This window comes from Chiloscyllium plagiosum, chromosome 35 (assembly GCF_004010195.1).
Source record: "Chiloscyllium plagiosum isolate BGI_BamShark_2017 chromosome 35, ASM401019v2, whole genome shotgun sequence".
NCBI lineage: Eukaryota > Metazoa > Chordata > Chondrichthyes > Orectolobiformes > Hemiscylliidae > Chiloscyllium > Chiloscyllium plagiosum.
In genome coordinates this window covers 30,401,257-30,425,511 of record NC_057744.1, presented here as the reverse complement: position 1 = coordinate 30,425,511, position 24,255 = coordinate 30,401,257, and the positions used below count along the sequence as shown (strand labels likewise).

The 24,255-nt window shown below is 42.9% G+C and overlaps 1 protein-coding gene across 2 annotated transcripts in view; it reads right to left on the bottom strand.

The window, feature by feature from the left end:
- Positions 1 to 3,604: 3,604 nt before the first annotated feature.
- tmem218 (transmembrane protein 218) overlaps positions 3,605 to 24,255 on the bottom strand; it is a 33,646-nt gene continuing 12,995 nt past the window's right edge. For both annotated transcript variants that reach the window (XM_043676858.1, XM_043676859.1), the window contains exons 3-4: positions 22,721 to 22,826; positions 3,605 to 4,133 (exon numbers count right to left, since the gene is read on the bottom strand). In XM_043676858.1, the coding sequence (XP_043532793.1) occupies positions 4,002 to 4,133; positions 22,721 to 22,826 (238 nt within the window). In that variant the 3' untranslated portion in view covers positions 3,605 to 4,001. The remainder of the gene's footprint in view (positions 4,134 to 22,720; positions 22,827 to 24,255) is intronic.

The window sequence follows — 24,255 nt, the reverse complement described above, 5'->3', positions numbered from 1 at the left end:
TTGCTTAAAAGAATGAGTTTCTCACCCTTAGGAGAAAGGAGTCTTAGTAGATCTGGAAACCAAAAATACATTGGCCTCAACTGTAGAATTCAAAGTCCCAAATAATAATATCATCAAGCTTCATCATTATCATGAAGTGTTAGCCAGGTCTCTAGAGTGCTACTTAACCTGTAACTTGCTGACTCAGAGGTTTGGGTGGTAAAAGTAAGGCATGTCTGACACCTTTTTGAATAAATACCTACAGCAACACTGCATTCACTGAGAGGATGGCTAGAAGTTAGCACAAGGGGCCAAGAATCCAATTCGTAAGGTGACCACCCAATGTGGCAAAAGCTTTCTGCGCAGGCAATCTTTCAGGTTAGTAACTATGAAACAGGAGCAAATGTAGGGCATGCTGTTTCTCAAGCCTGTGCAGTCATGGTAGGTTTATGGCTGACATTCAACCTCAATTTCCCACTCTATTCTCTATCCCCATATCCATAATACCATGTCATTTATTTACAGTGAAGCAAACAAGAGGGTTTTTAAGAGACTGTAAAAATGATATACATATTGTGTTCGTTGGTGTGAATCGGAATCATTTATTTTCATTAGAGAATCAAGGATGAAGGATAACCAATTTAATATTTACTAAAAGTGAGGAAAAAAGAAACATCTGTCTGTGTAAATTGGAACATTCAAAATCATATCATTACTTTGAAACAGGTTATTGCATCTTTTAAACGTATGTGTAAGAGCTAAATACAGGGCCATGGGAGACATTAGGGCAGTAGAAATCAATTTCAATTGCTCTGAGAATGAATGATAGAGATTGTTGGCTGAATGGTGTCAGAATGTTTCAACAGGTCACAGACCCTTCAGTCCAACTTATCCATGCCAACCAGGTTTCCCAAATTAAAATAGTCCCATTTGCCCCATATCCCCCTAAACCCTTCCTACTCATGTACCTGTCCAAGTGTATTTTAAATGTGGTAACTGCACCTGCCTCTACCATTTCCTCTGGCAGTTCATTCCATATACAAACCACCCTGTGTATGAAACAGTCACCCCTTTAAATTTTTCTCGCCTTAAAATTATGCCCTCTAGTTTTGAACTGACCGATCCTCGGGAAAATACTTTTGCTATTCACCTAATCTATGCCCCTCATGTTTTTATAGACCTCGATAAGGAATGACTTGCCTTGATATAGCATGTTATGTGAGTCAACCTGTGCAAATGGCACTTAACAGACAATCGGGGTTTGGCTGAGGGGAAAAGTTACGGTCAGGAACCAGGATTTTGTTCACCTTTTCGAAAAAAGGATTGTGATGTGCTTAATGCCCAAGCAAATCGGAAGATGGTTTCATATTTCAGTTGAAGGACAGCATTTCCTTTTCAATACTGCTTATATCATCGAGATGGTGGCAATGCCATTGGACTGGTCTTGCTAGTTTGTAGTGCAGACTGATGTTTACAGCATGGATTTAATTCTGGCTGAAGTTACCTTCTCAACTCACCCTTTACCTGAGGCATGGTGTCCCTCAGGTTAATCCAACATTGGTTCTCTCTCTCTGAGTGTAGCCCCACGGTCATCTGGGACAATGGCAACGTTACCTTGGTCATCCAAAACCCTAGCCACATGTTTCAAGAACATGGGCTTTAATCCCACAATGGCAAACGGTGAAATTTGAAACAAAAAAAATCTGTACCAACAAAAATCTGGCATAATGGTGAGCAGGTAACTGTGGTCAATAGCCATAAGGGAGGGAAATCCACCATCCTTACCTGGTCTGGCTTACATGAGCTTTCAAACCCACAGCAATGTGGCTGACTCTGAACTGCCTTCTCAGCAATTAGAGCTGGGCAACAAACATTTCCTTAGCCAGTGATGCCCACACCCCAAGAACATAAATTTTTCATTGGAGCATTGATCTAGAGCATGTGTTTATCTGAGAGTTGCAATTTTTTGACTAAGAAATAAAAGACTTATTAACTTAATGGAAGTAACTGAGGAAGTCATCCAGTCCCTCTTCTGCCATTTAGACCTTTTTGAAGACCTGACCTTCAACTCCATTTACCCGCACTTCTGTTCAGCGGGTGTGCAGGACAGTAGATGAGGAGTGTTCACTGCCTGATATCGCAGTTTGTATATTTTTTCCAAAAATCTGGGAGACAAGGCCTATTGTAACAAACCATACATCTCACACTTAGACTGGAGTCATAGTTTGTGTTGCTCTACTTTTCCGTTCTTTGTTGCAGCTCCTGACAGAATAGTTGTTAGGGTTGGAAATCAATCACAAGGGAAAAATATGTTATTATACAGCAAGATAAATCTGTGTTAGGTACAGATTATTTGCTTAAAAGCGACATACTACCTTTATGAAAAGGAGTCACTGAATGTGTATGATTTCAAAATTTATGCAAAAACATCCTAACTAGATATATTTCCATCCTTCTCTTCTACATTCCATGTTCCATTTAGCTTTGGAATTTTTCCTATATCTTATTACTATGTTATCTTTTTAACAGCTAAAAGTTGCATTTTACCTTACAGGTAGCTCTTAATTGTGCCAGCAGGTGGCATTGTGGCACCACCAGGCTCCAGATTTTTTTCTTCAAAAATATCAGTTTAGGAGCAAGGGCACTACAAAAAGGAGCATTTCTGTCTCCACCATGAAATACTAGATTAAGATAATGTCACCATATTCCCAGCGGACTACAGGGCTGCTCTCTCATTAGAGAGAGATGATTCGAGGTGAGATTATCCAGAGGATCACCTATTTAGGACAAAAGTTTCAGGCTGAAATCTTAACATTTAAACTTTCTTTTATTAATTCAAAGGCATTAGAACATAAACACATTAGAATATATAGCCTTGCCTATATTCACCAACATTTTAGATTTTTAAAAAAACTTTATATACAAAACAAGATATTTATTCAAAAGAAATTAGCTACAAAATGTAAGTTTCCAAAATACAAAAACAAACATTAAATAATCAATTGCATAATACAATTACAAAATCTGCTTAATTCATTGTTAATTGTTGGTCTGTCATAACTTTAAATACTTCTGCCACATTCCACCTCCAACAACAAAAATTCTCCTTTGAGCCAACAAGCTTTGTTCTGATTTTTCCTGTCTCATGTTTTGTATGTCTTTCAACTGGTTGGCAGCATCCTAGTGAATTTCTAATGCCTCAACATCTTGGATTCTGAGTGGAGCCCAAAACTGCACACGGTACTCAATCTTACCAGACATTTACTGCTGAGATCTCCGGTAGGAATGAGACCTGGCTGTGAGAACACCGACTGAAAGAATGTCTGTACATGGTATCTCATAGCATCTGTTTATTTGTAAACAAACACACCCTTTGGAAGTGCATATTTGGAATCTGCATTTTCCATAGATTCCACAGAAATAGACTCATCAGTTCAACCAGTCCATGCCGAACATAATCACAAACTAAACTATTCCCACCTGCCTGTTCCTGCCGGGGTTATGAGCCAGGAGTCGCTAGAGTCAGGGAGGGTCCCAGAGGACTGAAAAATCTCTAATGTAACACCCCTATTTAAAAAGGGAGTACGGCAAAAGACAGAAAATTACAGGCCGATTAGACTAACCTTGGGTTTGGGTAAGATCCTGGAATCCATTATGAAGGATGAGATTTCTGAAAACTTGGAAGTGTATGGTAAAAAAGGGCAAAGTCAGCATGGTTTCATTAAGAGGAGGTCAAGCCTGACATCTGCTAGAAGTCTTTGGGGCAGCACCATGGTTAGCACTACTGCCTCAAAGCACCAGGGACATGGGTTCAATTCCAGCCTCAGGCGACTGTCTGTGTGAAGTTTGCACATTGTCCCTGTGTCTGTGTGGGTTTCCTCTGGGTGCTCCGGTTTCCTCCCACAGTCTAAAGATGTGCATGTTAGATGAATTGGCGATGCTAAAATACACCTTTTAAGAGCGTTTTAACAAGTAGTCGTTGCCACACACAGATACAAAATACAGGGATTCTAGATCACTCCTCAGTTCCGAAGGAGCTTAGCTTCCACGTGCTCCACAATGTAATGGGGAAAGAGTAGAATCAAGCCTGTCAGGAGCGCCACAATCAGTATACACAGCAGACAATAGCGGCCAATGAAGAAACGGTCATAAATCTGAAAGAGAAACAAAAGAGGCACATGGCTCAGAGCCGGTCCCGCCTTTCCAACCCTTTTCTCCCGCATGAAAGTAAGCAATCTGCTTCCAGATTTAAATCTCATCGTTCAGCTTGACCACAAAGAAGTGCAAAGAGCCAGCAGAAATAACCTAGATGATCCTGAGATAAAGATAATGCCCCCAACTTCTGACTGCCAATTAGTGACCACCCCTGTCCCTAACAGTGACAACCAGTCCTAGAGGTAATTTTAACCCAAAAAGAAATGAACACTAGTTAGCAATAAAATAAAAATATTAAAATAACCTGGGTTATTTAATTATGAATCTCCAAAGTTCCACAGTAACATCTTGGAATAACATTGAAATTTCTCTTGACAGCATGCCAAGACTATGGATTGTTTCTGGCACAATGTTTTATTTCCAAGGTCGAACCATTGTAAACAGAAACCTTTGAGAAAGACAGATTACATACCTCTTCAGTTGAATACAGCTTAAAAAAGAACATAGAAAACAAGTAACTTTTACACAAAGAGTTTACATATAATTCACTCATTTTCAATAAAAAATATGAAGAATGGTTTTGACTTGGAAGAAATGGTATTTCACAAGTCTGAAGCGTTAACATGTCAAATGCAGTGACATTGCTTGCATGACACAGACAGTAGGTAATGAAATACAAGACACCATTAGGTCCTGCTCTCTCTAGCCAATAATCTGTCTGTGACTGAATCATGTGCTGGGTCAAGTTCACAACGAGCTCCTGTGTTGTACCAATTATATTCTGTAACCAACTGCCAAGAGGATTTCAGGATGACTTTCACTTTTGATTATTCTTTGCTAACTGTGGTGAAATGTACATGTCTTACCATGTTACTAAGCAAATCAACAAACTGTTGTGCAACGACATACCAGCTCTGAATCTGGACCTTACCCATATGGGTTCCACAGCACTGACCCATCTGACTACCAGGACAGCAATAGTGCAAGACAGAAGGTGAATGACAGCATCCTGAGCAAGACAGGGAAAATCATCCTGGTTTCTGATTGATATCTAGCAATTTCCGCTGAGGACTGTGCAAATGTGTGGCAAGTAAAGAAAGAATCTAATCAGCCATGATGCCTTTCATGATCAACAAGCCGGACAGGGCCAAATGTAAGCCCATGTAGAGAATAAGTGCTGTCTATGGAACAGCATCTCAATAAGTGCACTTTCAAAGGTGAAGAGAAAATTGGAGACTTTCTGTAAATTCCTAGCATCTGGGGAAATAGAATCCAAATCACAACATTCCAACAAGTGGAACCAATTATGGAAATCAGCTGCAGCAAGGATAAAATGAGCTGGTACTTTTAAGTGATGTTCTCATATTATAGAATCATAGAGATGTACAGCACAGAAAAAGATGCATTCGTTCAACTCGTCCATGCCAACCAGATGTCCTAACCTAATTTAGTCCCACCTGCCAGCACCCGGCCCATATCCCTCCAAACCCTTCCTATTCATATAACCATTCAGATGCCTTTTAAATGTTGTAATTGTACCAGCCTCCACCACTTCCTCTGGCAGCTCATTCCATATATGTCCCACCCGCTGCGTGAAAAAAATTGCCCCTTAGGTCTCTTTTATATCTTTCCCCTCTCACCCTAAACCTATGGCCTCTAGTTCTGAACTCCCCCAATCCCAGGGAAAAGACTTTGTCTATTGATCCTTTCCATGCCCTGAACTCCCCCAATCCCAGGGAAAAGACTTTGTCTATTGATCCTTTCCATGCCCCTCATGATTTTATAAACCTCTATAAAGGTCACCCCTCAGCCTCTGACACTCCAGGAAAAAACAGCCCTAGCCTGTTCAACCTCGCCCTATAGCTCAAATCCTCCAACCCTGGCAACATCCTTGTAAATCTTTTCTGAACCCTTTCAAGTTTCACAATATCCTTCCAATAGGCCTACAGCAGCCTAACCAATGTCCTGTACAGCCGCAACATGACCTCCCAACTCCTGTACTCAATATTCTGACCAATAAAGGAAAGCATACCAAATGCCTTCTTCATTATCCTATCTACCTGCGATTCTACTTTCAAGGAGCTATTAACCTGCACTCCAAGGTCTCTTTGTACTGCAACACTCCCTCGGACCTTACCATAAAGTGTATAAGTCCTGCTAAGATTTGCTTTCCCTCACATTTATCTAAATTAAACTCCATCTGCCACACCACAGCCCACTGGCTCATCTGATCAAGATCCTGTTGTAATCCGAGGTAACCTTCTTCACTGTTCACTGCACCTCCAATTTTGGTGTCATCTGCAAACTTACTAACTATACCTTTGAAGCTCACATCCAAATCATTTATATAACTGATGAAAAGTAGTGGACCCAGCACCCATTCTTGTGGCACTCCACTGGTCATAAGCCTCCAATCTGAAAAGCAAACCTCACCACCACCCTCTGACTTTTACCTTTGACCCAGTTCTGTATTCAAATGGCTAGTTCTCCCTGTATTCCACGAGATCTAACCTTGCTAATCAGTCTCCCATGGGTAACCTTGTTGAACACCTTACTGGATATAATGAAATGAATGGCTGGGTCTAGATACATACTATATCATCAATTTGTTGACAAACTGTTCAATTAAACTTTAAACAACCAGAACTTCTTAAATGTACATCAAATGTAAGGAATATTGAAATAGTCAGACATGGTGAGGGAGTGGAAGACACATTTTTTGATGGGCACTGTAACCACAAATCCACTTTACAAGAACAAAGCCCTTTGGGCTTTTTTCAAAACCAGACATAAACCTAGCAAACAAGTAAACACTACTCTGAAGAATAAAGATAAAATCTTGGTTCAAACATATCAAATCAACGTCAAAAAATAGAACAATAACCAGACTATACATTTTTTTTGTTGTTCTGCTGTTACTATTTTGAACAATGACAACTTCAAAAACTGCACTAACCTCATTAAGAATAGTTGCACAATTAAAACGAATCTTAAACATACATGGATGTTGTTGACTTATTATGTTGCTTTGTTGTTGTTTTGGATTGTGGGAGCAGGGAAGAACAAGGTAACCACTCACCCTTTTATATTGTTGGAGGCACTAGTGTATTCATGGTTAGGTTCCTTTGTTTAGTAAAAGGGATTCAGGATGCAATGATCTCTCAAAAATCATCCGACTTATGGAGCTTCAAGTTTTTTTCTGCTGGGTAGTAAGTTCACTTTCTAGCCCCATTCCCAAGAAGAGGGGAAGGCCCTGTCAAAATCTTTGGCCTGATGGCTGCTTTGTGATGTAAAGTGACACCAAACAGCAGGGGTTCAATTGTCAAGTCACCATGAACAACCCACCCTCTCAACACGCTCCTTGTGGTGACCCTTGGGTTAAACTGTCCACCAGTCATCTCTTGCTAATATGAGAATAGCCAATGGTCTTTTGGGACAACAGCAACTTTAAATATTCTGTTTCACAATTCCTTCAAACTCCACAGAGTGAAGGCCAATTCTATTCAAACTCTCTTCTCTGTTTCCAGGAAGTTATCTAGTTAATACTTGCTGCACTCTTTCAATAAGTATATCCTTGCTTAGACCAAAGACAAATATTGTAAAGTATACTTCAGGCAGCGTCTCACTTTGCCCCTTACAATCACTCCCTTATTCTTGTATTCCTACTGTCTTGTAATAGTGGCTGACACACTATTTGCTTTCCCAAATGTTTGCTGTACGTCCATGTTAAATACATGTTTCTTATGCAAGGACAGCCAAATTTTTCTGAATATCAACATTAAAGAATTTCTCAATATTTAAAATTTAATAAATTTTTCTGTTCTTCTCAACCAAGTGTCACACTTCCCACTTTATTAACCATCTTTTTGTCCACTCACCACCAGAATGCCTCATGTGCAAGGTAGCATTAACAGAACTTGCAGATAACATTGAGTTTGGGCAAGAACTGGGAAACACTGTCCAGCTTAGTGATTGAGGCCAGGTTATTAAAATGAAAGAGCACAAAACATTCACGTCCTAGAATAATGACATCAACTGGGTGGCTGGGCTTTTTATAGGCAAATATATTTTGACAAAACCCAGTGGCATCACCATTGCTGTGCTGTAAGCTGATCTATATTAACAATAGGGCAGCACGGTGGCTCTGTGGTTCACACTGCTGCTCCTCACAGCACCAGGGACCTGGGTTCAATTCTAGCCTCGGGCGTCTGTCTGCGTGGAGTTTGCACATTCTCCCAGTGTCTGCATGGGTTTCCTCCGGGTGCTCCAGTTTCCTCCCAAAGGGTTAGGTGAATTGGCCATGCTAAACTGCGCAGAGATGTGTAGTTTAGGTGCATTAGTCAGGGGTAAATGTAGGAGAATGGGGCTGGGTGAGTTACTCTTCAGAGGGTTGGTGTGGACTTGTTGGGCCGAATGGCCTGTTTGTGCACTGTAGGGATTCTATGATAGCATATGATTCTATAAACATAAATTACTTGAACTAAACGGAATCTTAAATGGAATCATTCATGTCTCAATGTCATGATTGAGATGACAGGACGACAAATGTGACTGTCCAAAAGAAAATCAGTGTTAAACTTGCAATTCTATTTTCTGAACACTTAGAATTCCCAGGTAACGTTAGTATGCAAACCTGCAGCTTTATGTGTGGTCTAAAATATTAATTAGCTGTGAGAGCAGAACAAGCAGAGAGAAAATAGCAGAGAAAGAATGCTAACGAATGCTAATCATTGCCCCTGCAGGTGGTTTTGCCTGTGCTCTCGTGCAGCAATACAAGGAGCTTGATACTCTAAGACGATGTTGAGGAAGAATAAACTCCACCTCAACAACAGAACAAATCTCCTGTGGACTAGACGGGTGCTCGTTTAACACACCTCATTCTTTAATGAGCCAATTAGTGGGGCCTGGTACTGTGAGCAATACACAGAGCTTGGGCCATGTAATATTAATAGTTCATTGGCTTGCAAGCAGAGGTCCTGCCCTGTGCCCTGCTAATTGGTACCATGGTACTGCTATTATTTGATCATAGGTGGAAGTTAGCTGAAGCACACGGCAACACAGTTCTGCTTTAATGTCCAGGTTTGTGAATTCTCTCATCTGATCAGTTGGAGGAGGTGTTCCAGTAAACTGTCTGTCAGTCAGTCAGTAAACTGGTCAGGCCACATTATTCGCTTTTTTGGGCTTTCATTATTAAAATCTTATGTATTTTTCCATGAAATGCTATATCCAACACTTCACCATTACTGACTGACATAAATACCAAACAGGAACTTGCAACATGTCACATCAGTGTGTACAGCCAGTCCATAAAAGTGGCTGCCGGCAATCCCAAGTGCTTTTATATATCTTTAAATTACAAATGTTATCAGAAGCAAGCGTGATGGTGGTTTTCTAGGTTTCTTCTGAGGCAGTTACACTGTTGGTGTAAACAGATGTGAATACTGCTGAATGCAGAGACTATGGAACGGACAGAAAAGTTGAAGTCACTATCATCTCTTGAAATCATGGATACAGTTGTTCTACTATAATGCATGTTTTGTTAATGAGAATTCGCTGTAACGCAATTGCCAAATTGGGAACACGGTTTCTAAGCGCAAACTTTTAAAGTGTGTGTTGGCTGTAACACAATTTCATCACCAATACTTTAAGTGCTGTTTCTAAAGTGATATTTTCTATAACAGGGGACTGTACAAGAACACAACCGTCACATTATAGAAGTACTGCTGTTTCTCAGTTGCTATCTGTACTCTTAATTCTAATTTGCAGTACAACTACGATTGGCTCAGAGTGCTTCAGAAACTATGTGTACTGCTCTGCAGAAATCCATGAAGCAAATGGCAGTTCTGCCAAACAAATGGGAAATATATATGTATACAATTATACAGAATAGTGGAGAGATAAAGAGAGGTAAAGTCAAATAACAGATGGAGGGAAATTCCTCTCTCCCTATTTGTTTGTTTTGTAAATCATGCATTGTGATGTTGAATGTAAAGTAATTGCTGTAATGAAAACTGCTCAAAGATGGTTACTTTGATGGTGTTTGGTACAACCACACTATGTAAAATCAGTCTTGTGGAGCTGCATTCACAAACACTTAGGAACATCCGTTGCCGCCTCCTATGCTTTCTGACATGGCCCAACAAGTATTCCTAAGGTCTACTGTTTCAGCTTCCTCTTAAAAAAACTTCAGAGTCTGTGGTACAATTGTTGACTTATTTCTCAGGCTCTGCATCAGCTCAGGGACTTTTCTAGACTGTCACGTTCCCATTCCATATTAACAATCTCATCTACTCATCATTCAACATAATATTTTATGTCGATTGTACTCTTCAGCTTCTTTTGAACTGCACACACAAGGCACAGACGTTGTTCCTCATTCGGTGCAATTGTTGCACAATTAGATTTTGGTCAATTTTGAGCTTTGCAATGAAAATTGTGACCCTTTCAAATCTCTGAAAGTCTCAAAACTACCTTCATTTTTGTTTTAATTGCTGAAATTCTTCTCTATTCTGACCTCAGGTGCAACTCCTCATCCTTGCCATATCAATATTTTTGAGGGATATTTCTATATCAATTCAATGCTCCTCAGCTTGTGGGATGTGACCCTCACTGGAGATGTAGAAACAGTGGATGGGATTACAAAGCTACACTAAAGTCTGGAGGCCAATAAAAATAGCAGTAACATTCAACTTGTATTTATTAAAGTTTGCACCTACTTGCCTCTAGATTTCTATGACTGTTGGAGACAGATGCACCTAGAAACTGGGTAGGGTAGCTTCATGAACATCTCGTGGAAGCTACAAACCTTGAATAAGAAGCTACCAATCTCATGTTTTTACCAAGCAGGGCAACAGCTGCAGAGTTTCTTTTGGTGACAGACATGGTTAACAGCTGCCATCTGTACAGCAACAATTTGCAGCTATTGTGGGGCAGGAAGGGACTTTTCCTGGTCTTCTATCACAGGAGAATGTAGTGAGTTTGACTACAAGTAATAACAGGAAACTTGAGTATTTTCAAGCACACACTTTCATGATTATATGTTGAACTCTCAAATGCAAACTTTAATAATTATAAGCTGAATGTTACTGCTATCTTTATTGGCCTCCAGAGTCACATTAATTTTCAACTAGAAAAGTGTTTGGATTGCGCTATGTTAATTATTTATAACCATATTTTTTAAAAGTCCTTTTGCTACGATTGCAAGATTATCATTGTCAGATTGTTGGTTTTCAGATTTGTTTTTGTTGATTTAGAGGCATGAATGTCCTGTTACTGCACACTTATTAAAAGATGTTTTCAGTATTAATTATTTTATTTTTGGCAGCTGACGTGGTCTTAGGTAATTTAGTTTTGGTGGGAGGTCAACATTTGGAAACGTCAACATTTTTAGGTGGTGTCCCAGAGAAAATTTTGAAAACTGCTGACCATAAAGCCTAAGTCCATTCAAAACTCAGATAATGTTTCCCTCTCCAGATAATGTTAATGATTTCTTTCTTGCACTACTAAAGTTCCAAGTCAGTTACGAGGAAATATTGCTCATCGGAGAGGTGAGGCTCTCTCTCATACCAACCTCTGCTTCAACCAATCCTCTTTGTAGCTCACATCTGTGGTCATTACTTCTCTTCTCTTCTCTCCTCCTCCTGTCTCCCAACTTCCACCCACCAACAACTCACCTCTTGGAAACAGCCTGGTATTTACTGGCATCTCTTCCACCCGCGCCATCTTTAAAGGCCCGTTGTGCACCTGAACAAGCACCTGGCATTCCAGAAATGCCATGCATGGTTGCTGACATTTCCCCTAGACATGTCATATTGAAAGAGACTGGCATCCTGCTTTGTGGTCAGAGACCTGGAGGTTCTTTAGAATGGGATGGTCCATTGCAGGATTTCCTTCCTCTTCACCCAGGACTAGCAGTGGAGACCACAACACCAATAGCAGCCTGGTCCAAGGTTGCCACTCAGGTTAAGGTATCCTCAACCATCTCAAAGTTTGATCAGCAATGTGGCAAGAGGGTCAACGACCTTCTCCTCTCTGTCAACATAAGTGCCACCATTTTCTCTCTGTAACCTCACTATCTGGCTGCCCCCTCCAAAATTAAATTACTGAGCATACCGGGGAAAGCCTCAGTGGCCAGGTCTCTGGCACTGAGCCTGGCTCTGTAGCTCAGAAGGGAAAGGGTAGAATAGGAGAGTGATACTGATGGGAGATTCAATGGTTAGAGGAACAGACAAGAGATTCCGTAGTCACGACAGAGACTCCTGGATGGTATATTGCCTGGTGAGTGCCAGGGTTAGGAATGTCTTAGATCAAGATTACAGGAATCTCAAGGGGGAGGGTGAACAGCCAGATGTCGGAGTCATAGCGCCATAGAGACATACAGCACGGAAACAGACCCTTCAGTCTAACTCGTCCATGTCCACCAAATATAGTTCCAACTGCCAGCCATCGGCCCATATCCCTCCAAACCTTTCCTATTCATATACCCATCCAGATGCCTTTTAAATGCTGCACTTGTACTTGCCTCCACCACTTCCTCTGGCAGCTCATTCCATACACGTAGCACCCTGTGCATGAAAACATTGACCCTTAGGTCTCTCTTATATCTTTCCTCTCTCTTTGTACCTTTCTCACACTTGCTGTTGGGATGCCTGTAATGCAGCTCCAACATTCTTAACACACCCTTCCGATTTCTGAGCTCTACCCATAATGCCTCACTGCTCGAGTCCTCCATAGTGCCCTCCTTCAGCACAGCTGTGATATTCTCTCTGACCAGTAAGCCAACTCCTCTACTCTTTTTACCTCCCTCTCTATTCCGCCTGAAGCATCTGTATCCTGGGATGTTTAGTTGCCAATCATGCCCTTCCCTCAACCAAGTCTCAGTAATAGCAATAACATCATACTCCCAGGTACTAATCCAAGCCCTGAGTTCATCTGCCTTACTTTCTCCACTTCTCGCATTAAAACAAATGCACCAAAACCACCTGTATCCTTTGCGTTCATCATGTGGTCCCTGCCTATTCTTCCCCTCAGTCACGCTGGCTTCATGATCTAGTTCCTTACAGGCTTTGTTACTATCTCCTTACTGTCCACTAACCTCTCCATTTGGTTCCCATCCCTCTGTCACTTTAGGTTAAATCCTCCCCAACAGCGTTAGGAAAAGCACCCCCTATGACATTGGTTCCAGTCTTGCCCAGGTTAAGACCTTTGGATTTGTAATAGTCCCACCTCCCCCAGATTTGGTCCCAATGTCCAAACATCTAAACCCTTCCATCCTGCACCATGTCTGAAGCCATGCATTCATCCTGCCTATTCTTTCATTTCTACTCTGACTAGCACGTGGCGCTGGTAGCTGGACTGATATTACTGCCATTTTCTCTTATTTTCCTTTCTCTCATGTTTCTTTGTTTACTCTTGTCCCCTCAAAATTTGACCACCTGACTGTGCCCCCCTAATACCCCACTGTGACTGTACACAATGTGCAGGTGCAGACTGTCAGTGACCTTTACCACTGAGAAAGTTGTTATGAAGTTGAAGGTGTATACTCTAGCTTTGAGAGAGAGAGGTAGAGAGTGAGAGTGAGAGAGCTGACCGGCTCCTGTCATGTGAATGACTCGCAGAAACAAAGTATAATTTGAAGATGTAACATTTGGCTGTAACCTAGATAACTGTGTTGTTTTCACGGCAATTTGAATTTAACCAGTTTAAGTTATGCCCCTAGATACTAAAACCCAATCGAGTTGGTATTTTGCTGTTTTGACAGCAGTTTTGGGTATAAAAAGCAGGCAATTTGGACAGTTAGCCAGGAGAAAGAGCACCAACTAGTATTGTCAGACAGACTGCCTGAAAACACTCTCTGTCAAAGGTAACTTTTACCTCTGAAACACCTTTGTAGCCAAATACCAAAGACAACCCAGGGAGATCTACACACAGAGGGAGATCTACAAACAGAGGAGGATCAACACCGGAGACAACAGCTGCTTTCGGTTTTGAAAATTAAGTTGCTGTAAATTTAATAGGGGCTTTATTGGACTGTGTCCATCACTATAAAGGGGTAGGTGGCAGTGTAATCATGAAGGAATGATGGGGGTTGGGTAGTATGGGGAAGGGGTAAAGGAGCAGAGAGGGGGGGTTATTCAAATGGGGGGGACAATATTCAGGGGAGCAAAGTATCTGAGGGAACCAGCAAAACAGTCAAGGCGACTGGAATTGGGGGAATGTAAAATCTAGGGGAAGCAAAATTGTAGGGGCTGAATAATGGGAAAGGGGTTTGCATATTTGGGGGAGTTGCAAGAGGTGGTGGGAGAAGAAAATAGAGCTGATTACAAATTGAGGGCAAATATGTCTCCACACCCCTATTTTTGATTGCCCAACTCTGGGCCACATAATCGGAAGAAGTAAAATTGTGGGGAGAGGGGCAAAATATGGGGAGTATGATTTTGGTGGGGGAGGGGGCAAAATTTAGAGATGGTAAATTGTGGGTATTGCAAGATGGCAGGGACAAAGTTTGTGGAGTGGCATATTTGGGGGGGTGGGGAGCCTTGCAAGGAAAGGAGGGCGCGGTTTGTAGAGGAGAATGAAGGTACACCAGAGTGGGTAATTACACGGGGGGGGAGAATTTTGGGTGAGGGATGCCAAGTTGGGGACAGAAAACATCTGGTAGTGGGGGCAAAACTTGGGGTGGGCACACAGTTGAGACAGGAATATTTGGGGTAAACTGGGCAGCCGGTGTATCAGATAAAGCCCCTTTGTTATGACACAGAGGTAAAACCTTCTAATTAAACCAAACACACAGAAAAGCTCACCTCTGTTAAAGTATGAGTGACAGAGAACTACCCAAAATTCACTATTTAACAAAAGAAATATCAATTTTATTAATTAACTCAAAAAGTGAACATGAACAACAGCTATTTTGTGGTACACACCGGTACCAATGACATAGCAAGGAAAAGGAATGAGGACCTGAAAAATGAATAGGGGGAGTTAGATTCGAAGCTAAAAGGCTGGACAAGCAGAGTAGTGATCTCTGGATTGCAACTGGTGCCACGAGCTAGTGAGACTAAGATGTACAGCTGAACACGTTGCTGCAGAGCTGGCGTAGGAGGGAGGGCTTCAGGTATGTGGATCATTGGTATACCTTCTGAGGGACCTGAACAAGGAGGGCAAGTTGCACCTGAACTGGATGGATACCAATATTCTGGTGGGAGGTTTGTTGGAGCTCTTTGGGAGGGTTTAAACTAGTTTGGCGGAATGGGAACCAGAGCTATGGATCAGAGGATGGGGAAGCTGGTGAACAGGCAGATACTGTATGCAGAGAGTCTGTGAGGAAGGATAGACAGTTGACAGGGCAAAGGTGCAGTCAGTGTGATGGGGTGAAGTGTGTCTATTTTAATGCAAGAAGAAATGTCAGGAATAAGGGTGGTGAACTTAACAGTATTTGGAGCTACGATGTTGTGGCCATTACGGAGACTTGACTATCACAAGGGCAGGAATGGTTGTTGGATGCTGCAAAAGGATGTTTCAAAAGGAATAGGGATGGAGGTAAAGGAAGTGAGGGAAGTGGCATTGCTAATCAGGGATAGTATCACAGCTGCAGAAAGGGAGGTTGTTGAGGAGGGTTTGTCTACTGGTGCAAGGCAGAAAAGGAACAGTCACTTCATCAGGAGTTTTCTACAGACCGACCCCCACCCCCCATCCCCACCCCGCAACAGAGACACTGAGCAGATTGGAATTTGATGTTTGGCTACGAACCAGGTCAGGTGACAGATCTCTCGGTGGGACAGTATTTGGTCATAGTGATCACAATTCCCTTACCTTTATTATAGTCATGGAGAGGGATAGGAACAGACGGTATGAGAAAGTATTTAATTGGGGGAGGGGGAAATTACTATGCTATTAGGCAGGAACTGTGGAGCATAAATAGGGAACAGATATTCTCAGGGAAATGCATGACAGAGATGTGGAGGTTGTTTAGGGAGCACCTGCTGTGAGTGCTAGATAGCTTTGATCCACTGAGGCAAGGAAGGGATGGTAAGGTGAAGGATCCTTGGATGACAAGGGATGTGGAACATCTAGTCAAGAGGAAGAAGGAAGCTTACGTAAGGTTGAAGTGGCAAGGATCAGACAGGGCTCGAGAGAGTTATAGGAACTGAAGAATGGACTTAGGAGAGCTGGAAGGGGGCATGAAAAAGCCTTGATGGGTAGGAAGTCCCCTAGGCCATACCAGGAATATACCCAAGGTTACTATGGGAAGCAAGGGAAGAGATTGCTGCGTCTTTGGCGATGATCTTTGCGATCTCATTGTCCATTGGAGGAGTTTCAGATGATTGGAGGGTGGCAAATGTTATTCCTTTGTTCAAGAAAGGGAATAGAGATAACCCTGGGAATTACAAACCAGTCAGTCTTACGTTGGAGGTGGGCAAACTATTGGAGAGGATTGTGAGAGACAGGATTTATGCTTATTTGGAAAACTATGTTTTGATTAGAGATGGTCTCCATGGCTTTGAAATGAGTAGGTCATGTGTTCCAAGCCTTTTTGAATTCTTTGAGGATGCAACAAAACACACTGAAGGTAGAGTAGTGGATGTACTGTGTATGGATTTTAGCAAGGCGTTTGATAAGGTTCCCATCGTAGGCTCATTCAGAAAGTAAGGAGGCATGGGATACAGGGAAATTTGCATGTCTGGATGCAGAATTGGCTAGCCCATAGAAGACAGAGGGTGGTCGTAGACGGATAGTATTCAGACGGAGGTTGGTGATCAGTGGTATTCAACAGGGATTTGTTCTGGAGCCTTTGCTCTTTTTGATTTTTATAAATGACTCGGATGAGGAAGTGGAAGGGTGAGTTAGTAAATTTGCCGATGACACAAAGGTTGGTGGAGTTGTGGACAGCGTGGAAGGCTGTTGTAGGTTGCAATGAGACATTAACAGGATGCAGAGCTGGGCTGAGAAGTGTCAGATGGAGTTCAACCTGGAAAAGTGTGAAGTGATTCTTTTTTGAAGGTCAAATTTAAATGCAGAATACAAGGTTAAAAAGGTGGGATTCTTGGCAGAGTGGAGGAACAGAGGGATCTTGGGGGTCCCTCAAAGTTGCCACCCAAGTTTATAGGGTTGTTAAGGCGGCGTATGGTGTGTTAGCTTTAATTAGCGAGAGATTTAGTTTAACAGCCGCAAGGTTAAGCCATAGCTATATAAAGCCCTGGTTAAGCCACACTTGGAATATTGTATTCAGTTCTGGTTGCCTCAATTATAGGATGGGGAAGCTTTAAAGAGGGTGCAGAGGAGATTTACCAGGATTGTGCCTGGACTGGAGGGCACGTCTTACGAAGAAAAGTTGAGGGAGCCAGGGTTTTTCTCATTGGAGCGAAGAAGGATGAGAGGTGACTTGATAGAGGTATACAAAATAATGAGAGGCATAAATAAAGTCGATAGCCAGAGACCTTTTCCCAGGGCAGAAATAGCTATCATGAGGGGGCAAAATTTTAACGTGATTGTAGGAAGGTTTAGGGGAGATGTCAGAAGTAGGTTCTTTCCACAGAGTGGTGGGTGAGTGGAATGCACTGCCAGCAGTGACAACAGAATCAGATACTATAGGGACATTTAAGAGACTCTTGGATAGGCACATGGATGATTGTAAAATGAAGAGTAGGTAGGTTAGTTTGATCCTAGAGTAGGATTAAAACGTTGGCACAACATCAAGAGTAGAACGGCCTGTACTGTGCTGTACTGTTCTATGTTCTATCTCTGCTGCCGTACCCAACTCGCACCAAGGCTTATGTTCTACAAGTCACACTACTGTCTTCAGCATCTTGCCTCACTTACTCTCATTCACCTCAACTCTGACACCACTAACCCTGCATGTCCTCTGTGCTGTCCACTCACTTACTCAGAATACCACATCGGCACCAACAGTAAAAGCTGTGCCACACTTTCTTCCTCTGTTATACCAAACTCTCTCACTCCATCAGGAAAAAGCTCAGAATGGGACAGAAAGAATCAAGGCAAGGTGGTGATCTGCTTGTCATCTGGCTACTCACTCCTTAGAAGGACAGAATTCAGACTCAAACCACACTGAGTAAGTCCTGGACGTATCAGAAGCTGTCATTGACTTCCTGTTCAGGTAAAAGCTGAGTGAAAGCTAACCCCCTTGATTTGACTGAGAATTCTGACAACTATGAAAAGCTCGCTGGTTTTGTGTTTGTGTTAAATGGCATGGCAAGACAGCAACAACACTAAACCTGGCTTCTCTGGCTGAGAGATCAAAACAAGGCAACAGAAGGCAGGGATGCTGTGAGCAGTGAAGAGCCCAAAAGAGAAGCCTGGCCCAATCCTTGAGCTGGGTATGTGACACGATGTGCTTTGGGTCCTCGCAGCAGCAGCACAATGGGAAGAGAGAGTGACAACCTTTGACATCAGACTGCATTTAACCAAGTGTAGCATCAAGGAGCCCTAGCAAAGCTGGAATGAATGGGAATCTGGGGGCACATTTTCCATTTGTTGATGCTATACCTGACATATAGGAAGATGGTTGGGGTTACTGGAGGTCAGTCATCTCTGCAGGAGCCCCTTGGTAATGTCCTCGGCACAAAAATGTTCAGAAACTTCATTAATAACCTTAAGGTCAGAAATGGAGATGTTTGCCAATAACTGTGCAGTGTTCATCACAATTTGCAACTTCTCAAATGCAACAATGTCTGAACAATAACCAGGCTTGGGCGAACAATTGACAAGTAACATTCACACCATACAAATGCCAGGTCATGACCATCTCCAATATTTGACAATCTAATCACCGCCCCTTGACATTCAATGATGTTACCATCACTGAATCCCCATTATCAATATCCTATGGGGGCAGCATTGACCAGAAACTGAACTGTACTCACCATATAAATATAGTGATTACAAGAAAAGGTCAGAGGCTAGGAATTCTCCAGTGAGTAACTTGCTTTCTGACCCCACAAAGCCTGTCTGCCATTTACAAAGCACAAGTCAGGAATGTGATGGAATACACCCACTTGCCTGATGGGTACAGCTCCAGCAACACTCAAGAAGCTTGACATCATCCAGGACAAAACGGCCTGCTTGATTGGTATCACATCCACAAGCACTTGATCTGTCCACCACCAATGCTGAGTCGCAGAAGTGTGTACTATCAAAAAGATGGACTGCAGAAATTCACCAAAGATCGTTTGACAGCACCTTGCAAACCCACAACCACTCCCATCCAGATGGACAAGGGCAGCAGATGCACGGGAACACCATCACTTGCAAGTTCCCCTCTGAACCTCTCACCATCCTGACTTCACTGTCACTGAGTCAAAACTCTGGAATTCCCTCCCAAAGGACATTGTTGATCAATTTTCACACATGAACTGCGGTGGTTCAAGAAGGCAGCTCACCACCATCTTCTCAAAGGCAACTCAGAAGGGCAATAAATGCTGGCCAGACACCAATATCCACATCCCACAAGTGAATAAAAACACAGTTTCCCAGTGCATCCCAAGGTGCAGCACTGAAATGCAGAAGCATCCTCTAAGTTGCCTGGAGATGTGCCATGAACATTCTTAAAGGCTGGCAGATGGCAAATGCCATGAAGTCATTCACAACAAGCAATGAACTATATCTCCTAGGTGCCTGCTCTAGTTTCCTTGTTGCAGTTTCTCAACATTTAGCTAGATTGGCAAGTTTGATAAGATGGTTGGCTGAAAATCAATCATTCCTGAAGAAGGGCTTATGCCCAAAACGTCGATTCTCCTGTTCCCTGGATGCTGCCTGAACTGCTGCACTTTTCCAGCAATACATTTCCAGCGCTGAAAATCAATCAGGTCAGCTGTGCTGTTAACAAGGCATTTAACAAGTGCTCCTCCCCAACAACTGCTATCTTGCCACTACTTGGTGAGAATCTTCCCATGTGACTTGTGACGATGAAGAAAGATGGCTTGAATTGCTCTAAACGTCGAGATAGGCCTTGCTACAATTGTTACACAATTTTGCCACACACCTCGCTATCGGTCACATTGCTCAGATCCCTTCAAGATTCCACCCACTGTCCTTCGTCTTCTGTCATTCCAGGCCTCACTTACAATGAAATCAAGATTGTAACTTACTCCTGTGCAGAACTTTAAACTCTAGAACTTCATATCACTCACCACTTATTCCTTACGGACAAAAGGGTAACTAGGGAAAGAATAGGGCCCCTCAAAGATCAGCAAGGCAGCCTTTGTGTGGAGCCGCAGGAGATGGGGCAGATACTAAACAAGTATTTTGCATCAGTATTTACTGATGTGGAAAAGGACATGGAAGATATAGAATCTAGGGAAATAGATGGTGACATCTTGAAAAATGTGCATATTACAGAGGAAGAAGTGCTGGATGTCTTGAAACACATAAAAGTGGATAAATCCCCAGACCTGATCAGGGGCACCTTAGAACTCTGGGAAGCTAGAGAAGTGATTGCTGGGCCTCTTACTGAAATATTTGTATCAGCGATAGTCAGAGGCTGAGGTCCATAAGTCTGGAGGTTGGCTAACGTGGTGTCACTGTTTAAGAAAAGGTGGTAAGGACAAGCCAAGGAACTATAGACCAGTGAGCCTGACCTCGGTGGTGGGCAAGTTGTTTGAGGGACAGGATGTATATGTATTTGGAAAGGCAAGGACTGATTCGGGATAGTCAACATGGCTTTATGGCTGGGAAATCATGTCTCACAAACTTGATTGAGGCTTTTGAAGAAGTAACAAAGAGGATTGATGGGGGCAGAGCAGTAAATGTGATTATATGTGGACTTCAGTAAGGCATTCGACAAGGTTCCCCATGGGAGACTGATTAGCAAGGTTAGATCTCATGGAATACAGGGAGAACTAGCCATTTGGATAGAGAACTGGCTCAAAAGGTAGAAGACAGAGGGTGGTGGTGGAGGATTGTTTTTCAGACTGGAGGCCTGTGACCAGTGGAGTGCCACAAGGATCAGTGCTGGGTCCACTACTTTTCATCATTTATATAAATGATTTGAACGTGAACATAAGAGGTATAGTTAGTAAGTTTGTAGATGACACCAAAAATGGAGGTGTAGTGGACTGCGAAGAAGGTTACCTCAGATTACAACAGGATCTTGATCAGATGGGCCAATGGGCTGAGAAGTGGCAGATGGAGTTTAACTTAGATAAATGTTAGGAAAGCAAATCTTAGCATGACTTATACACTTAATGGTAAGGTCCTAGGGAGTGTTGCTGAACAAAGAGACCTTGGAGTGCAGGTTCATAGCTCCTTGAAAGTGGAGTTGCAGATAGATAGGATAGTGAAGGCGGCGTATGGTATGCTTTCCTTTATTGGTCAGAGTACTGAGTACAGGAGTTGGGAGGTCATGTTGTGGCTGTACATTGGTTAGGCCACTGTTGGAATATTGTGTGCAATTCTGGTCTCCTTCCTATTGGAAAGATGTTGTGAAACTTGAAAGGGTTCAGAAAAGATTTACAAGGATGTTGCCAAGGTTGGAGGATTTGAGCTACAGGGAGAGGTTGAATAGGCTAGGGCTGTTTTCCCTGGAGACTTGGAGGCTGAGGGGTGACCTTGTTGAGGTTTATAAAATCATGAGGGGCATGGATAGGATAAATAGACAAAGTCTTTTCCCTTGGGTGGAGGAGTTCAGAACTAGAAGGCATTGGTTTAGGGTGAGAGGGGAAAGATATACAAAAATCCTAAGGGGCAATTTTTTTCACGCAGAGGGTGGTACGTGTACAGAATGAGCCGCCAGAGGAAGTGGTGGAGGCTGGTACAATTGCAACATTTAAAAGGCATCTCGATAGGTATATGAATAAGAAGGGTTTGGAGGGAAATGGGCCGCCTGTCAGGTGGGACTAGATTCGGTTAGGATATCTGGTCGGCATGGATGAGTTGGACCAAAGGGTCTGTTTCTGTGTTGTACATCACTATGACTCTTCGACTCTGCCTATATTCTAAATACTTTTAAAAGGAATGTGTGTTAACACCTAACCAAAACTTCTTTAACTGCCTCTTCTTTTCTTCTACTTTCTTGACATTGCTTCTGCAGCACAGGCTTTGACCTGGGATTCTCAATTTCAAAAAAGGGAAAACATCAGAGAAGATCAAGATTGCACAAAAGTAAGAGATCGGTTTACAATAAAATTCTGATCCTAATCTGATACTCTAGTGTGCTGACATAATTTATAAATTGAAGAGCACAGGTCATAGCAACTCAAGAGACCTCAATAAGTGAGCTTTGCTGCTGTGACCAGAGGAACACATAGGCCCAGAAGCACTCACTGTAATTAAGTGGATAGAGCGAGGGAGAGATACAGTGAAGGAAATCATTTACTGCTGGGGTTTAAGTTTACTTTTAGTTTAAACCTTTGATTTGTTCTTTTGGGAGTTTTGTCTGGATTTATGCTGCAAATACAGTACTTTATCCTTCACAGAAATCAATATGTTGTGCACTGCATGTGTGAGAAATGGGACTGCCTGAGGGTTGATAAGGTTCTGTTGCCTGCACACGGTTCATTGTTTTTAATAAAAGCTCAGGGGCAGGTTATGAAAGGCAATATGAAGTAACAGATATAAACACTGTTCTTACCACGTCTTCAGTCACTGACTCAGGTGTCTCTTTGGCTCGGGGAAAGAAGATGAGGATCAAGGTGATCATCAATGCAAGGAAGAAAACCAATATAATCGAAAGCCAGCTAGATAAAATAACAAAAGATATTCCCAATGAATCTGTACTGCACAACAGATGATGCTTGATAAACCAGTATAATAAAGTAAGGGGCCCAGTGAGAGTATCAGAGCACCAAAGCTGAGGAGCAGAAGATCAATTTAAATCAAAGAAAACCGGTACCAAATTGATGGTACACTGGCTCCAGCTAGTCAATTGCAGTTTGTGTCAATCAGACCAAGCTTCCCTCTTTCTGTCTTTCAGGTTTAACAATGTTTTTGCTTTTCAGAAGTATCCCTGGTTTCCTCCCTGTGCTTTATTAACTTAGCACAGTCTCTCCCAAACTGTGTGAACAGCCCAACCTTAGTTCTGCTACACATGTTCGTTCCACAACCCTGACCTAATCACTCTGCTCTTGCTGTGCTCCTTTTAAAGTAAAGATTAGAGTCGTGCTGGAAAAGCACAGCAGGACAGGCAGCATCTAAGGAGCAGGAAAATCGACGTTTTGGGCAAAAACCCTTCATCAGCAATGAGCCTCCAGGATGGAGAGATAAATGGGAGGCAGGTGAGGCTGGGGGGGTGAAGGTAGCTAAGAGTACAATGAGTGGATGGAGGTGAGGATGAAGGCGATACGTCAAAGAGCAGGGTGAAGTGGATAGTTGGGAAGGAAGATTGGCAGGTAGGGCAGGTCATGAGGATGGTGCTGAGCTGGCAAGTTGGAAGTGGAGTAAAGTGGGGGGAGGGGAAATGAGGAAACTGGTGAAGTCCACATTGATGCCCTGGGGTTGAAGTGTTCGGAGGCGAAAAATGAGGCGTTCTTCCTCCAGTGGCGGTGGAGGCGGCCCAGGACCTGCATGTCACCAGCAGAGTGGGAGGGGGAGTTGAAATGTTCGGCCACAGGGTGGTGTGGTTGATTGGTGCAGGTGTCCTGGAGATGTTCCCTAAAGCGCTATGTGGGAAGGCGTCCAGTCCTACCAATGTAGAGGAGACTGCATCGGGAGCAACAGATACAATAAATGACACTGGTGGATGTGCAGATGCAACTTTGATGGATGTGGAAGGCTCCTTTGGGGCCTTGGATGGAGGTGTGGGTGCAGGTTTTGCAGTTCCTGCGGTGGCAGGGGAAGGTGCCAGGATGGGAGGGTGGGCTGTTGGGGGGCATGGACCTGACCAGGTAGTCACAGAGGGAATGGTTTTTGCGGAAAGCGGATAGAGGTGGGGAGGGAAATATATCCCTGGTGGTGGTCCGTTTGGAGGTGGTGGAAATGTCGACGGACGATGTCGTTTATATAGTGGTTGGTGGGGTGGAAAGTGAGGACCAGGGGTGTTCTGTCCTTGTTGCAGTTGGAGGGGTGGGATTTGAGGGCGGAGGTGCGGGACGTGGATGAGATGCGTTGGAGGGCATCTTCAACCATGTGGGAAGGAAGAGGCCATCTGTGGTGGAACTGATCCTCCTG